This window comes from Nicotiana tomentosiformis, chromosome 11 (assembly GCF_000390325.3).
Source record: "Nicotiana tomentosiformis chromosome 11, ASM39032v3, whole genome shotgun sequence".
Lineage (NCBI taxonomy): Eukaryota > Viridiplantae > Streptophyta > Magnoliopsida > Solanales > Solanaceae > Nicotiana > Nicotiana tomentosiformis.
The window spans coordinates 72701001-72719497 of NC_090822.1; the positions used below are offsets into that span (position 1 = coordinate 72701001).

Genomic DNA, 18497 nt, shown 5'->3' on the forward strand with positions numbered 1-18497 from the left:
TCCAGTGTTTCACGTCTTTATGCTTAGAAAATATATATCGGACTCCTCTCAAGTGCTTGAACAACCGACTATACCACTTAATGAGAAGTTGTCATACAAGGAGAAGTTGTTGGCTATTGTTGATAGAGAAGTAAGAAATCTACGATCAAAAGAAATTGTGTTCGTGAAAGTCTTATGGAGAAACCATACAGTTGATGATGCTACATGGAAAGTGGAAGATGCTATGCGAGGCACCCCATTCATTTCAGTCTACAGGTACGTACTTGAGTTAAATTCGGGGACCGAATTTCATAAGATGGGGAGAATGTAATATCTCATGTTAATAAGTAGTTAAGAAATTTACAAATAAAATAAGTTTAAGTTAATAAAGAACAAACAAATACTAAAAGACAACAAAAAGAAAGAAAATAATAATAAAATAAAGAAGGAAGGCGATTCAACGGGTCTTAGTCCATCTGCTTCATGTGACGAAGCTATAAAAGGGTTTGAAAACAAAAATTCCTTTAGCCAACAACATATCAAATAGGAAAAAGAAAGAAAAAGTTTATGGTGTTTCTTAGAACCGAATACCGCGTTTCACTTAATCATCGACACATATTCTTGAGTTTCAACAATAATCTCCAGGTAACTTCATGTAATTCTTCTTCTTTTGAGACAATATTATTTTATATTCAAGATTTCTTATAGGACTGAGTAGAGATGTTGTTGGGATTGGATTAAGAGTTTAAAAGATAAGGTTAAGGAAATTTGGAGAAATCCACGAGACTTTTCCGTAAATTAACTGAGTATATGGTATGAATAGGCCGAATTTGGTGGATTTTTTGATTGGTTTAAATTTACTAGTAGCACAAGTAAGTATAAATGATGAATTAAGAGTCAAACATGAACTCCAAGGGTTGGGTATTCTAAACTAGATATGAATTAGCCTTAAAAAGGAAATTGACACGAGATCGATGTTGATGTGGTAAAAGATTGAATGAAGAAAGTTGTACGCATCGCTCGTGGTGACAATTTTGGTGTTTTGATACGAGTATTGTGAGTAGTAACCTTAACGCAATTTGTGTTTCCATAATTTGCATGATTTACACATAATTTTGAAAATAAAGCGTGTTACATAATATTTAAAATTTGCATGTGGGACAAGTCCTTTACTTGATGCAATACCGAAATATTTATTTGAGATGATTATCACTATTTTAAATATTCTCACTGTATCTAGACATATTTTACTGTTACTTGATAATGATTACTATTATCGTATTAAACTACATGATTCGATAAGAACTGAAATGACCTGTACTATTTTAAAAATATATTTATACGAGTATTAGATGATTACAAAGACAAGTATAAATGAGAGGAGACTTTGAAGGATCCCGTAGCTAATGGTGGGTTCGTAGACCTGGTGCACCTTGTAAATTATTGAGTACCGATTACCGTTACAACCCTCGCTAGTGGGAAGGTAGAACTAGCACACAATTACCGATTTCCCTCGAGTAGGGACAACTGTTATATTTAATCTCTGGCAAAGAGGTCCACAGTTATATCGATCACATGATCCATTCTTAGAAAGAGTCCAAATGTGAATATTGATATGTACCGACCCGACGATCGTTTTGCTTTCTAGTTACCCGTTTCCCTATTTAATACTTCACGTATGTGTTTTCCCTATTTTATGACTTACAGGGATGGTTGGTATGAATTCGGAACGGTTCAGGTTGAATTAGGAACACTTAGTTCCATAATAGTGGCCTAAGGTGGCAAAGTTTGATTTCGGTCAACACTTTGAGTGAACGACATCGGAATCGAGATTTGAATGTTTCAATAGGTCTGTATGATGATTTTTGAATTGGGAGTATGTGTGGATTGAGTTTCGGGTGGAATAGGAGTGTTTCAGCGCTTATTGTTGAAATTTGGCATCATTCCGAGTTGTCTAAATATGATTCGTCGTGTTTAGAGTTAGTTGGAAGAAGTTTGAAGTTTCAAAAGTTGATTAAATTTGTTTTAAAGTACGATTCTTGGTTTCGATGTTATTTTACATATTCCGAGATTTCGTATATGTCCATATTATGTTTATGGACTTGTTGGTACATTTAGACGGGGGCCCGAGTGGCTCGGGTGAGGTTTGGACCACCCTGAGAGAAATTGAAGTTGGCTGATATTTCATGTGCTGGTGTGCTTCGCGATCGCGAAGGTAGTCCCGCGATCGCAAAGGAGGCTGGAGAAGGGGCCTGAGATTTGCTCTTTGCGAATGTGAGGAGGGCTCTATGAGCGCGATGGAGGACCTGGTTCCTCTTCATGTATGCAGAACAATTGAATATGAAATTGGGAACAAGTTATATATTTTAGTTCGTAATGTCATGGGTAACATTTATCTTCAAATATTTCCGGAATCCGGGCACGTGAGCTCGAGGTTGACTTTTGTTGACTTTTCGAGCTGGGTTGGGAAATTACTCTAATAATTAAATTATGACCTTTTAGGCATATATTTATTAGTTTGTATGACCTTTGACTAGTTTTAGATTGCTCGGCATCAATTTGAGGCGACTAGTGATGTTTGAAAGACGAGTAGTGAGCTTGGAAACAAGATAACTCTCTAGCCTAACCTTGTAAGAGGAAATTATCCCCATAGGTGTTTTAATTGTTGTGTGCTATTTGTTGTGGGTGCTACATACGTACGAGGTGGCGAGAGTCCGTACGTAGCTAGATTCATATCTATGTTCGGGTAAACTTAGATCCACACCATGCTTTAAATGTACTATTTGAATTAATCTTGTTGTTTGATTAGTTATAGTTATGACTGAGATTGAGACTAGAATAAATTTGTTGACCGAGTCTCTTACTTTGGACTTTGTGAAATATTTGATGGACGGTAGTTCCGTATCTTCTCGATGCGCATGTATCTTCGCGAGTGAGAGAGTTTCTCTACTCTTATGGGATCGGGCCATTCGCCCCGATAGTGTTGTAAATTACTCTTATGGGATCGGACCATTTGCCTCGTCAATGTTGTAAACTACTCTTATGGTATCGGGCCATTCGCGTCGGCAATTACTTTTATGGGATCGGGTCGTTCGCCTCGACAATGTTATAAATTTATCTTAAGGGATCAGACCATTCGCCTCAGTAGTACTGTGAGTTATTCTTATGGGATCGGGCCATTCGCTCGACGGTATTGTTTAACACAATTCTTATGGGATTGGGCCATTCGACTCGGCAAACTCATGCGTAGTACTTGAGATTTGATTTTGTATTGGTATCAGTTGACCTTGTGCCTTCATGTCAAGTTATGGTATTTGGTGATTTCATAATAATTCATGTTTGGAAGTTTTATTATTTATATTTACATGTATCATGGCTACTTGCTGAGTTTCATATCTGTTTACATTGTGTACATTATTATTTGACCACTAGTAAATGTTAAAGTCTACCCCTCGTCACTTCTTCGAAGTTAGACTAGATACTTGCTGGGTATGCGTTGATTTACATACTAATATTACACTTCTACACTAATTGTGCAGGTACCGAGACATGTACTTCCGGTGGTCATTCGGGCACATAGACGCACTCTCGAGGACTTATTGTTGAGCTGCTCTCCATGCTTCAATATGCAGCACCCAGAGTCTTCCTCTTATCATATTTATTATTTTAGTCTATTTTATTTTAGATAGTAGTTGCAGTCGTTTTGTATATTCTACTAAATTTCTCATGCACTTGTATAGTCGTTTTGTATATTCTACTAAAAATGGGGGTTTCTAGTGGATGTTCATAGTTGTACCTAATATTACTATTACTTCGCTTATGATTTATCCACATTTTGTGACTTGGTAAGAAGAAATATATGTTTTACATGGGTTTTAAATTAAATCCCATTTACTTAATGAAATTCCTGATTTTAAAAGTTAAAAAAATGGATAATTAAGTTGGAGGTTCACATTTTGGCTTGCCTAACAGAATCGTTGGGCACCATTCTTACACCACACGCTTAATAAAGTGTGATAAGTATGGATTCTAGCATGTCCTATAAGCTGGAGGCATGTTCAAAGCCAGAAGGTGGTCACACGTGTCAGTAAGTCTCCAAGTGTGTCACTAGGTGAATCAACCCATTTCGCATGTAGAAGCGACAGAAATTCCAAGGCTTGGTAGCAATATAAAATGACAATAAGGCTCTTTCTCTTTCATTCTCAAAAGTATCATTAGAACAAGTCCTCTCAAATACTCTCTACGCCTCTATAGCATTTTCCTAGCAAATTAAGGCAAAATCGAAGGTGAATATGAATTTGGCAAGATATAGCTTGGAGGAACTTGGAGTCATTGTTGTGCCCCCCATCGTCTGGTGTAATTGATTCTGAAGGTTCACTAAAGGCAAAATTAACCACCATAGAAGTAAAGTTAGCTCTTCAACAAGGTATGTAGGGAAATCTTCTTTCTTGGCATGAGTTAGTATAAGTCTCCCCTTCTTTATAAATGATTCCCGTACCGTAAGGTTTAGTAGTTCTAAGCCCTCTTAGTAATGTTATCTTTTTCTTATGCGTTGTTGCTAGTAATATGTCTTTTAAAATCTACATTATTCCGGTTGGTATCCTGTGGTCGTAGAGTATGATTTTCTAAAGTTAAAAATTGCTATCTCTTGAAACTGCTACTGCATTGCACTTATATATATATATATATATATATATATATATATATATATATATATATATATATATATCCATATTTACTCTACCGATCCACGTTATAGTTGGCCGGTACGATACCTATTGTGCAACCACTGTTCCGTTGGGTATGTTTAGGCATGATATGAGATATTACTAACCCCAGGTGTGGCCAGGTACGATAATTTGTAATGTAAGGCTACCGAGTCCTATTGAGGCCGGCTACGCCAAGTTCTGTTAAGACCGGGTACAACCGAGACCTCCTGAGGTCGGGTACGACCGAGCCCTCTATGAGGACGGGTACAGAGTGATGAGAATTTGCCCCAAAGTATAGCTGAAGATATGAATATATATGTATAGTATCACATAATGTATGGCCCCCATGAGAGGCATGGTTTTACAAAAGTTGCATCAATTTACGATCCATGGTCCCTATTCCACTGTTTGGTTTATGCCTCCGGTACCGTGTCTATGGTATTCAGGGTGGAATCACATACACTCAATTCTTATGCTAATACTTTGAGTTGCTTGTATTTTTTTGTCTTACATACTCAGTAGATTATCCGTATTAACGCCCCTTCTCTTTGGGTGTTGTGTTCATGCCCGCAAGTACAGATAGACCCGGTGACGTCCATCCCCAGTAGGTGCACGATTCATCTATTGGTTGTTTCTTTCGGCTTCTTCGGAGTAGCTGTTCAGACGTTGATAGGTACGAAGGCAAATGTTGTAAGCATTTTGGGTACGGTGCGGGCCTGTCCCGACGAAGTTGTGTGCGTGTATGTATAAAATATGTTAAGACCAACTGTAATATTTTGTGAAAAGGGGCAATTAAGATTTTGTTAAGACCAACTGTAATATGTATAAAATACCAATGTTGTCCTTGTTAATCAATTGTGTTCATTTTAAACATTGGTTATTATCACTTGGAGGCCTCAATGGCCCAGAACCTATGAACGAAAAGATGAAAGAGCACGAGTTGGTTCGCATGGGCCTTCGAGCGTCATGTGCCAGTCGCACCTCCCAAGGTTGGGAATATGACAAACTTGGTATCTGAGCCAGGTGGTGTCCTAGAGAGTCTGAAAGCCATATCTAGTAGAGTTTTATTTATGGATATGTGGTGCACCATACTTATAAGTAGGAGGCTATAGGATATTTAGGATGAATACCCTTCTTCATGATCTAGATCGTGCGATAGAAACGAGATCATAAATATTCGCTTCTGATTTCCATCTTGTTTATATTAATAGCGATGCCTGCCATAAGATGGCAAACACTTGCTTAGGGACTAAATGAAGAAGAAGGAGAAGGTAGCAGTCAGGTGCCACCTGCCCCCATGGGTCAACATGGACCCCACGATGAGGTTGGAACTAAAGTTTTGGGGATAACACCACTAACTCCAGATCCGCCTAGAGAAGTTAATGCACCTCATATTCCTCCTTCAGTTGTTCCCAAGCCGAATTTAGACATGAGAGATATTGTGCAGTTATTGACTCAATTAGTAGACTCTTAGGCCCTGCATCAAATCCCTGCCTCCTTGGGTAGAGAGGTCAGCATGAGAGTCCTGGATTTTATACATTTGGACTCCTCGGTATTCATAGGAATAGACCACAACGAAGATCCCCAGAATTTTCTAGACCAAATGCAATGGACCTTATGATTTATACATGACACTAATACACAGTCCGAGGAGCTTGCCTCATAGATTGCGGGATATTGTTGTGACTTGGTATGAGACGTGTGAGCAGGCTAGGGGACCTCTTTCCCCACCGGTTGGATGGAAGGCATTTTTTGAAGCCTTCTTGTAGCGTATGTCCCTATTGAGCTCCGTCGAGATAAGCTGGATAGATTCTTATGGTTGGAGCAAGGTAACATGAGTGTTCGGGAGTACAACATGAAATTTAACTCCTTGGCCAAGTATGCTTCTTTGATTGTAGTAGAGATGAGTGATAGAGTACTGAATTATGGGTGGACTAGGACCACACTTGATCAATGAATGCATCACTGCTTCTCTAAGTCCAAACTTGGATAGTGCTCGCATACAAGTCTATGCGCAGAGCTTAGAGGATCGAAAAAAGCAACAGCAAGATGCTCGAGAGCATGACCGGGGACAACATAAGAGAGCCCGGTCTGTAGGTGATATGGGAGAGTCACGAGGTGAGTTTAGACCCTCGTTTTCTCGACATCCATCTCATCCTGCGACAAGTGAAACATCACAGTTTCAAGATCAAAGCCATGGTCAGAACACCTATTCTGTTTAGAATCAGAATCCTCGGGGTCAAAGCTGACAATTTAGTGGATGCCCTAGTAAGATGAGGCCCCCAGTGCCTCATTGTGGCCGGTGTAGTAGGAATCATTTTGGTCATTGTCGTCAGGGTTCATATTTGTGCTATTCTTGTAGGCAACAGGGTCACATCATACGCTTTTTCCCAACAAGAAATGCGGATGGCGTGATACCACCAGCGGGGTCTGCAATAACTTTTTCATCCACATCGTATCCTCGTGAGCAAGGTATACAACCACCGATGGGAAGGGGTAGAGGTAGAAGTGGATTGTCTAGCCCAGGTGGGCAATAACATAATCGCATCTATGGATTTTCAGGTCGTCAGAATTTAGAGTTGTCACTCGGCGTGGTCATAGGTATACTATCTGTATACTCTATTAATCAGTATGCTCTCATAGATCTAGGATGCATTTTATCGTACATTTTCCCATTTGTTGCTAGTAGCCGTGGTAAGAAACTAGAATTGTTATGTCAACCATTCTAAGTGTCCACGCCTGTGGGAGAATCTGCGGTAGTTAGGCGGGTGTTTCGAGGTTGTGATGTAATGATTCATGATTGTCATACCTTGGCTAATTTGAATGAATTAGAAATTATAGAGTTTGATGGCATCATATGACCAGTCGTTTTGCGCTTTAAGGTTCTGTTCAGTGCTTTGAGGTCTTGAGTGACTTCATATTGTGTATTAGGACTTGCGTGCATGGTCGGATTCGATCTTCGGATGTTTCGGGATCTACTTTGAAGAGTGATTCTCATTTTAGAAGCTTAAGTTGAAAATATTGACCGAGGTTTGACTTTTGTGAAAACGACCTCAGAATGGTGTTTTGATGGCTCCGATAGGTTCGTATCGTGATTTTGGACTTGGGCGTATGCCCGAAATCAAACTCGGGGTTCCGTAGGTGATTTGTGTTATTTTGCCAAAAGTTGGCTATTTAAAGGCTTAAAATTTTGATAAGTTTGATCGTAGGTTGACTTCATAGATATCGTGTTTGGATTTATGTTTCGGGACTTGTAATAGGTCCGATTTTTCAACCGAAACTTTTCCACAGTTTTGTGTCATTCTGAGTTGATTTGACAGGAATAAGATGCGCGGTTTTATTTTTAGAAGTTCTTGAGTTTCATGTTGATTTCATGTGTTTTGGAGGTCCGATTCATGGTTTCAGATGTTATTTTGATGATTTGATTGCGCGAGCGAGTTTGTATTATATTTTTAAACTTGTGTTGATGTTTAGCTTGGAGCCTAGAGGGCTCGAATGAATTTTGGACGCGTTTCAGAGTGTTTGAAAGAGTTTTAGTTTTGTTGGTGTTGAACAGGTGCTTCAGGACACGCATTTGCGAGATATGGGTCGTATTTGCAATATTAGGCTGAAGTCTGCTAGGTTCGCATTTGTGAACCCGGAGATCGGGAGGGTGGGGGTGGGGGCTGGATGAGCTTGTTCGCATTTGCGATCTTGAGGATCGCATTAGCGAAGTGTCCATATTCGCATTTGCGAACTTAATGTCATATTTGCTACATTAGCAGGACTGTGAGGGTCTTCACTTTTGCGATCTCTTCCTCCCATTTGCGGGGTTCGCATTTGCGAACCCTAGGCCGCAATTGCGACACCTTCACCTGGACATAAAAGCTGAGGGACATGACTTTAGTCTCATTTTCATATGTTTGAACACTAGACTCGGTAGGATATGATTTTCAAGAGGGATTTTCATCTACAATTATTGGGTAAGTGATTTTGTTCAATTTCCAACTATTTTACATGACTATATGTGAGTTTTAACATCAACATTATGACAATCAAAGTGAAATTAGAAACTTGTCTATATTTTGAAAAATGAGAATTTGAATTTTGAGATTCAATTTGGACTCGGATAATGAAACAAAGCACATGTATAGACTCATGGTTGTGGGTAGTCGGAATCTTCCATTGGACCCAAGTTTTGACCGGGGGAGTCTGGGGTTGACTTTTGTTGACTTTTGAGGAATTGTGTAAAGATCATGGATTTATTTATTGGAATTAATTTCTCTTGCATTATTTGATGTTATTAAGTAAATTTTATTTAGATTTGAGACGAGCGGAGGTGAATTGTAAAGTAAAAGTTGTTTTAGAATATTGATTGAGGGCTTTTGAGGTAAGTATCATGCCTAACGTTGTGTGGGAGAACTACCCCATAGGGATTAGTTTGTTTGTACTATTTGAGCTACGTGAAAGACATGTACACGAGGTAACAAGTGTGTACACGACTTATATGTGGAAATTTGGTTGTTTTAGACTCTTAGGTTTCCTATGTACATTAAAATGAAGTTGTCATATCATCTATATCCTCCATTGTTAAATTTACCCTTACATGCCTTGTTTGAAGTTGATTGGTTCATGTTCTACCCTTTATTGCCAATTATACTCTTATATACTTTAATTGAAGTTGTTGCCTCTTTTATTGCCATGTTATCTCTTCCATTGTGATTTATCCTTACTTGAAATCGTTCTTACATGTTTTCTCTCCTAATGTTGAGTTATTATTAATTGAAACCATTGATACATGTTATCTCTCCTATTGTTGAGTTTTTGTTAATTGAAATCACTGCTACATGTTATCTCTCCTATTGTTGAGTTATTCTTAATTGAAATCACTGCTACATGTTATCTCTCCTATTGTTGAGTTATTCTTATTTGATATCGTTGTTACACATTATCTCTCTCATTGTTGAGTTATTCTTATTTGAAGCCATTATCACTTCTTATGTCTTTCATTGTGAGCTCATTCTTCTGTTTCATTGTGTTTTTGAAATTCTTGTGTTGATTTACTTGCCGCACTCCAATGTTACTCTTGTTATTATTTTTTGTTGTTGTTGTTGTTGTTGTTGTTGTTGTTGTTGTTGTTGTTGTTGTTGTTGTTTTATTTAGTGTTGTTGAGCCGAGTACTATGTGTGGTTGTTGTATTGGAATTGTATCTAAGGAAACATTGTGTCATATTGGCATATGTGGTGCGAGTTGTTATATTGTGTTGTTATGTTTTTGGCACACGTGGTATTGTTGAGAGGATTGTCGGGATGTTCGCACATGAGTTTTCCGTGCCCTTGTTATTATTGATGCACATGCAGCGTGATAAGGTGGGATATATATGTGGGTTTGTGTATGTGGTAAGACAAGGTGGGAATATTATTATGAGCGTATTGTGAGATAAGAGGGGCATTTACTTTATTATTGCGCATGTGACGAGACAAGGGGGCTATGTGGAGGATGATTTGTGATGACTTGTGATGGGTTAAGGGCATTCTTATTGATGATATATGTGTTGTGGTGTGCATACCTTGTGTGAATAATGCATAATACGGTTTTTTTGTGCTGTTTCCTATGTGCCATTCATTTTTTTCTGATCTTACTTGTTGACTAGAGATGTGATAGAACACTTGCACAAACATACATAGTAATTAATCACTCATATCAGTATAAGAAGATGAACCTTGATGTTTATTGATCGTTTACATGTATTCTTGTATACTTGCCTTTTGTCCGTGAGTTGCACTATTAGCACATGATTTGTCCGTGCAGATGTGGGATATTATTATCTCTTAGCACGTGAGTTGTCCGTGCAGTTATGATGTATTAATGGTATTGGTACATGAGTTGTCCGTGCAGCACATGAGTTGTCCATGCGGTTGTGATTTGTAATGTGGACACAGGATGCCAAGTGATTAGGGTTCGTGATTTAGGACCCGTGATTTGTGATTATGAGGTACCTCAGGGAAATTCTTTACAGCGTTATTACTTGTTGCTCCTTGTTGTTAATTGTTGTTTCTGGTTCTTATTGCAATGATAGAGTTTGTTGTCATCATATGACCAGTTGTTTTGAGCTTTAAGGTTTCGTTTAGTGCTTTGAAGTCTTAAGTGACTTCATATTGTGTATTATGACTTGCGTGCATGGTCAGATTCAATCTTCGGATATTTTAGGATTTATTTTGAAGAGTGATTCTCATTTTAGAAGCTTAAGTTGAATATATTTACCGAGGTTTGACTTTTAAGAAAACGACCCCAGAATGGTGTTTTGGTGGCTCCGATAGGTTCGTATCATGATTTTGGACTTTGGCGTATGCCCGAAATCAAATTCGAAGGTCCGTAGGTTGATTTGTGTTGTTTTGCAGAAAGTTGGCAATTTAAAGGCTTAGAATTTTGATAAGTTTGACCGTAGGTTGACTTTATAGATATTGTGTTTAGATTTATGTTTTGGGACTTGTAATAGGTCCGGTTTTTCAATTGAAACTTTTCCACAAAGTTTGGCGTCATTCCGAGTTGATTTGACAAGATTCAGATGCGCAATTGTATTTTTAGAAGTTCTTGAGTTTCATGTTGATTTCATGTGTTTTGGAGGTCCGATTCATGGTTTCAGATATTATTTTGATGATTTTATCGCGCGAGTGACTTCAAGCTATATTTTTCAACTTGTGTTGATGTTTGGTTTGGAGCCATGAGAGCTCGGGTGCATTTTGGACGCGTTATAGAGTGTTTGGACTAGTACCATACAAGTTACCGCATTGAACAGGTGCTTCAGGTCTCACATTTGTGAGATAGGGGTCGTATTTGCGATATTAGGCTGAAGTCTGCTAGGTTCGCATTTGCGAACCTAGAGATAGCATTTTTGATGTGGGGTGGGGGGTGGGTGAGCTTGTTCGCATTTGCGATCTTGAGGATCACATTTGCGAAGAGTCATGTTCGCATTTGCGACATTAGCAGGTATCACGACCCAATTCCATGTTAGGCCGTGATGGCGCCCAAAGTCGTCGCTAGGCAAGCCAACAGTAAGCAAACTATGTGATCTCTCCTTTTTAAAAGATTTTTCCAAGTAATTAAACTTTCTTTCAATTTAAAAGATTCAAGAATTAATAGATTTAAAAATAAATAACACGAAAGATAATTAAATGCAATCATGATCATGAAAACAAAAACCAAAATCAAGAGTCTACTAATGTGTATGTGGCAAGACATAGTGTCACAAGAGTATGGGCTACTAGTAGAACATACAAAGGATTTACTACTCCACTGTCTTAGATAAAATAGACAGAACAATAACAACAGAAAGACTTTGGCTGCTGCAGAACGGCTTGGAAGGGCAGCTCACCGTGTAGTCTCGTACCAGGAGTCAAGCGTGCGCGCCGGACTGATATCCCGATGAACCTGCCTGAGTTCCTGCACATCAAGTGCAGAAGTATAGCGTGAGTACAATAACAACGTGTACCCAGTAAGTATCTAGTCTAACCTCGAAGAAGTAGTGACGAGGGGTCGACTTCGACACTTATTATTGCCAACAATATAAAAATATAAAGTTCTAATTAAACATGATATATAAAAATGATAATAGAACTCAGAGCAGGAAGCAAATAAACAATTCCTTTTATCGCGAGTAGGAACCAAGCCATTTCCCTCATCTAACCATTTCACCTCTCAAGCCAATGAAACAATATTAAATATAGAAGGTCTTCCAATATCTTTATGCATGAATTATGCTGTGGACGTACTGCCCGATCCAAATATACATATACTGTTATACCCCATATTTACGTACATGAAAGCAGGCCATAAGTGAACTGATGAAAGCTCAGAAATGAGATATTACATCCCGCATTTTTCGTACGTTAAAGTTTTGTCGTAAGTTAATCGATGTAAGTTCGGGAATGAGATTATTTTAAGATTTTAAGCATTTTATTCTATTTCAAACAAGTAATGAGTAAATTCGTGAAGGTGAGAGGGTAAGCAAATCGAAGAAAATGAATTTCGTTGAAGTTTGACATTTTGGGATAAAATACGGCCCGAGCTAAAATACCCGGTATTTATAGACTAGTACCATATAAGGTACCGCATGGCCATGATAGTAAGGAGTATAAGGTGTGTTAAAAGTGAGTAGTATTTTAAGTAAGTTGAGATAATTCTTAATTATGTGGGTAATTGGTTAATTATTGGGTAATGAGACATTACCTATTAATTAATAATTATTGGTTGTCTTTGGATAAAGACTAAGGTTTTTGGATAAGAAGTAAATCAACCAATGTGACAGCCCCCATGCTAATTAAAGTGACTCACCATTTTGATTGAAAGGTGGCTATTTTAAAGTAAGAGACATGACACCTACGTGAAGGCCTTTAGGAGTTGGCTTCATTTGGTCTTAAATAATCAAATATTATAACCTTCTTCCTAATTCAAACCTTGCAAAAACAGATTTTAACCTCAATCCAACGAAAATTCTTAATACTTAGTAACGTGATTCCTTAGCAATTTCCTACAAATTCCCACAAAAACATTATAACATGATTTCTTAGCACGTTAGTAATGTGAGATTCTGCGATTCTAAGGGAGTACGGTGCAACCTTTTTCAAGAATATCATACGAATTTTCCCTACTCCAGGTATGTTAAGGCTATCCCTTCTTTCTTTTTGGACAGAAGAAACGAGCAAACACACAGTTTTCATAAGTGACTCTATTCATAGAAATACTAGGAGTCTTTGTGTTCTTGATTTCCCATGTGACATATTATTATATCTTCTTCTCATGGGTCTCGGAATAATACGCAGTTGATAAAGTTTATCCGAAAGGAATATTGAGATTATTAACATGTTTTCATGCTTTTCATTTATTTATACATGTACATTGACCCATGACAGATGGCGTTATATACGCGTATATATATATATATATATATATATATATGGAATATGAAAAAAATGTTACGGCGTTATATACGCACCACCACCTGATCAACTGGTATACGTTGATGATTCTGCCCACAGTGGTCGAGATGATATGATGGGATGACCTCAGAAGCTTGATGATGTTATGAACACATGTACTTATGCACGACATGACATTCATACGCATATGCACGACACTATAAGTATTTCATGATTTACAGAGTTATCCAGACCTACATGTTGAGTCATTTACTCTATATTTCATCCATGTCTTTTATGTACTTATTTATGTGCCTTACATACTCGGTACATTATTCATAATGACGTCCCTTTTGCCCGGGGACGCTGCGTTTCATGCCCGCAGGTCCCGATAGACAGGTCGAGAGTCCTCCAAGTAGGCTATCAGCTCAACGGAAGATGTTGGTGCGCTCCATTTGCTCTGGAGTTGTTTGTTTGGTCGGTATAATTTAGACGCATATTGTTTGGTATGGCGGGGCCCTGTCCCGACCTTTGTGTTAAGTATATATACTCTTAGAGGCTTGTAGACAAATGTCATGTATACATATGCTTGTATGGCCTTGCCGTCCGAGATTTTGAGTTTACAAATTATCATGATGGCCTTATAGGCCCGTATATCACATGTATAAGTTTTTATATCAGGTTGGGTCATCCTATATTGAGTATTCCCCTATATTTATTCTGGTTAGCCCATGACGTACCATTTGGCCCATTTGCCAATGAAAGTACAATAAGAAAGATATGTTATGTTGGTACTCGGTTAAGTAAGGTACCGGGTGCTCGTTGCGGCCCATAGGTTTGGGTCGTGACAAAAGTGGTATCAGTAGTTATGTCCTAGGGAGTCTACAAGTCGTGTCTAGTAGAGTCTTGTTTATGGGTGTGTCGTGCACCACACTTATAAGCAGGAGACTACAGAGCATTTAGGACTGTCACTCTTTCTTCCTACTCTAGATCGTGTGGTAGAGCTCAGTTGTAAGAACTCAATTTCCTAAACTCCATCTTACTTATAGTATGACAATACCTACATCTAGAAAGACAGTTGGTGAGAAATATAGCTGTGGAAGAGTTGAGTCAGAGGAACTCAATTTTTGCATCATGCTTATGATGGATAAATATGAGGTATTCAACAAATCATGTGTATACTAAGATGTGTAAGCTTCTTGATAAGGGTCCCTAAGGCAAGAAAGCCTATACACTCTTACGGTAAAAAGGAATAAGGAGGAAGACACAAGTTTCAGCAAATAAAAGAAGCACGGTGAAGAAGGGTACAAGGCACCCAGTTCATGAAGATTATCAGTATTACAATTCCGGTAAAACAATATAAGCATTGTGAGTTACACTAACAGTAACAGAGGTATGCATAATTGGCTACACCCATCTTAGTTATACCCTATTGGGGGCTAACAGGTGTAGATTAAGAAAATGAGTGGATATCAGGATCCGGCTGGGGTTAGAGTAACCCAAAATGGTGAATTGATTGTTTGCGTTAGTTGACATTTTCGAAGGAGATTGCAAATGTACTAATAGATCTCGTTGTGAGACACCCAAATGGCACACTCTAAAATAGTACATCTGGATATGAGTACTACAAACATAGGCACTGGAAGCCTAGAATGGATAAATATTACCTTAGTATGGCTCCTGTCCCTAGTAGGGAGAGAATGTTAGGCAACCCGAAGAGCCCGTGGATGGAGCAAAGGGAGATAAAATGCAAAAGAATGTCTTGCCGAAGTTTTCGGAATAAAGTGATTGACAGAAATGTTAGCAAGAAATAAAAAGAGAATTAATGGAGCATTATGAGTAAGAAGTGATACATGGATGACAACGGTAGATCAAAAAATGATAGTATTACAGAATCTATAGTCAATTGAAGGGAAATACGAGAGGTGACATGCCTTGAGACAACAAAAGCGTATAGGACATAAAGTCATATCCTCACTTTGAGAAATAAGTTCGTGACTCTAACGCGACTACCAGAAGGAAAAGATAGACCCCAGAGTAATAGAAATCAGTATGGGCTGGTGAACAAGATAAACTAAACATGAATTAGCGACTGAGTAATTTGATAATAGTCGGCATCATGAGAATTTCAAAGACTGCATTACAGCAATAATCGAATGGACGACAGAAGAATAACCTTTAAAGGTCATTTAGGAAGACGATTTCCTAAAGAAAGCAATGTGAGCAAAATTAAGCTTAAGGGATGATGTGTGCCAGTTATACTAGGTCTCACCCTCGTGAGTAAGGAATTTTGTTATCCTAGGTACAGAAGGATTACCGCAAGGCGAGTAAGGGTCATCGATGATGTGAAAGGATGCCAAAGATGAAGAGGTAAAATATCTGTAGGTAGGTCATCGTAGCTCCAACTCTTAGTACTTCCCTAAAGGGGAAATATGGAATGATGTGGCATTAAGCCAGAATTAAGTGGTTCTAGTAATTATGGAATGGTAAAGGAAGAATGCAGAAAAAATGAAAAAGGGATGAGATTGCAATTATCCAAAGCCTACATATATGCTACGATTTCAGAACATTATGCAACCATGACGTCAAGGAGAGGAATTAAGAGTTCCTTCCCGAAATGTTATTGATAGATAAGGAGCGAGTGCGAGGCGTAAGTGAAGACAAAGGAAATAACCCAAGAAAAATTGCGCAGAATTTCTATATGAGAATGGGCCAACGAGAAATTATTAGTTGATTCAAGAAGAGCGTAGTTATGGCTGTATAAGAGGTTACAGACAAATCAACAAATCGTGCAAGGTAAACATAGTAAAACCCAATATAGTGAATTTAGCCTCGCAGTTATGACATTGTAATACTTGATATATATTCAGATATGAGTTGGGGTAGTTAAAGGTACCGTATGAGTATTACGGAAATAAAAGAAAGTGCCACTGGAAGGACAGTCAAAAATATTAGTTCAGAAGCAACCCTACAAGTACAAGGGCGTGGAAGTAAGTAACTAAGGATAATTATAGGTGAGTAAAAACATCAAAAACTCTGTTGGGTAAATGATATAACAAGCTTGTAACTTTACAAGAGCCAGAAGGTCTCCCTAAGTACTACAATGAAAGTCTAGCTGAGGAAATAAGGAAGAAGGGTTAAACCTAAACATGGTAACATGACGGAGAAATGGTTATGTAAAAACAGTCTCCCTACAAAATTGTATGCACTCCAAAAGAAAGTGGCACCTACCATGGCTAATGAACGGGGAGTAAAATCAGAAGTGATATTCAAGATCATATGAGTGGTATGGAATTCCAATATGTATGGGCACTAAGATAAGTTAAGTATGCACGCAACAAGGGGGTAGAAAGACCCGGAAAAGCAATTGCCTATGTTTAAAGAAAGCTGAGAAGGAACAAAAGGAATTATTTGATCAGGGATCTAGAGTTAGTTGCGTCATGAACACAATTACAATTTCAGAATATTATCCATGCAACATATATACCGATATTCATACATCCGTAGAAGATTCTGGTATAAGTTAAATTAAAGAATTGAGCCAAGGGTATAAACAAAGAATTGAATTGTTAAAAGATTGTATCATGGATATTCTATAGTGCTCATGGAAGGCTAAAGTAATAACTAATACCAGGAGCCGCAGATCAGAAGATAGCTCAAGCCTACATGAAGGCTGATCAGAAGGAAGAGGAAACTAAAGAGTTACATCAACCAAATAAATCAGGAGTTGGATTATTAAGCCCAGAAAATTATGGACATAGTGATTGAGAACATTGCAGGACAACTCTTAATATCAGAGGTACAAGAGAGACAATACAGTATCCATATTTTTATAATGGCTCTGCGATAAATCCAGTTAGAAGTGTACCAACCTCATAAGAAGTTAGTATGAAGCTCTCACCGAATCATGTAAAGAGGTGCAAGTATTATGATAGAAGTTCAATTTGTGCAGGTGAATTATACTTGTGTGGAAGGGAGGTCAGAAAGAGATATAAGATGTGATGTGAAATTTTAAGGTAAGTAAGGTAAAGGTAAACAATGCACGAGATACTCAAATACAGAAGGTTATGAATAGTCCGTACTACGGAAAGAAGGCTAGAAGCGCGGGAATTCAATATCCAGGAATGATAGAGGTGTCGTTAGTGGCATATCTTCCAGTCGATGATTTATAGGTATCGAGAGGTCCAGTTAAGAGAGTAAAAAAAGAATTAGAGACGATGTGATGTCTCACTTGATGTTCTAAAATAACACGAGAAATCTGTGGTGCAAGCAAGTTGAAGGAAGGTTGCGAGAAGTATAAATAGATATGTATAGGTCGCAAGCTAATGTATGGTAAAGCGACAAGGTTTTAGAAAGATAGGAGTAAGGGTAAGAAAGGATGAGTGAGAAGGTGACGAGAATGGACTCAAAGGAGTCTAAGACTAGTATTATTTAGAAGAGATGGAATGATGCCCTGGTAGTAGAATGAAGGTGTAATTGTGTTAGATGAAGGATGGCATTTGGGCCTGCGATTGATTAATGATTTCATGAATTGTTCATGATTAAAATACCCACATAAGGTAAATCACATTGAGATGCTATGAAAATACGATTATGGATGTATAGTATCGTATCGCCCCTAGGTGGGTCAGGAAAATCACTTCAAATGTTCCCCGATGAGACATAAGCCCTAGTGATTATGTAAGTGGTTTCAAGTTATCAGTGGTAGATTGTAGATCAATATTGAGGTGAATCAAAAATGGATGGAAAATAGTCACAAAGTATGAGATGAGATTAGGCCGTCATTCTTAAGATGAACAGTACTGAGGAAGCATTAAAGGACATAGATTTACGCTTATGGGATAAGCAACGAAAGTAACCTAGAGTTTGGTAGCAGACCTCAGTAGCAATAAATCAAAGTAAGAGTTATGGT

General features: G+C 38.2%; 1 protein-coding gene across 1 annotated transcript in view; it reads left to right on the forward strand.

Moving 5' to 3' along the window:
• The window catches only part of LOC138901661 (uncharacterized), a 78842-nt gene that overhangs the window by 11590 nt on the left and 48755 nt on the right, over positions 1 to 18497 (forward strand). The window contains exon 4 of the mRNA XM_070189440.1: positions 6 to 255. Within this exon, the coding sequence (XP_070045541.1) occupies positions 6 to 255 (250 nt within the window). The remainder of the gene's footprint in view (positions 1 to 5; positions 256 to 18497) is intronic.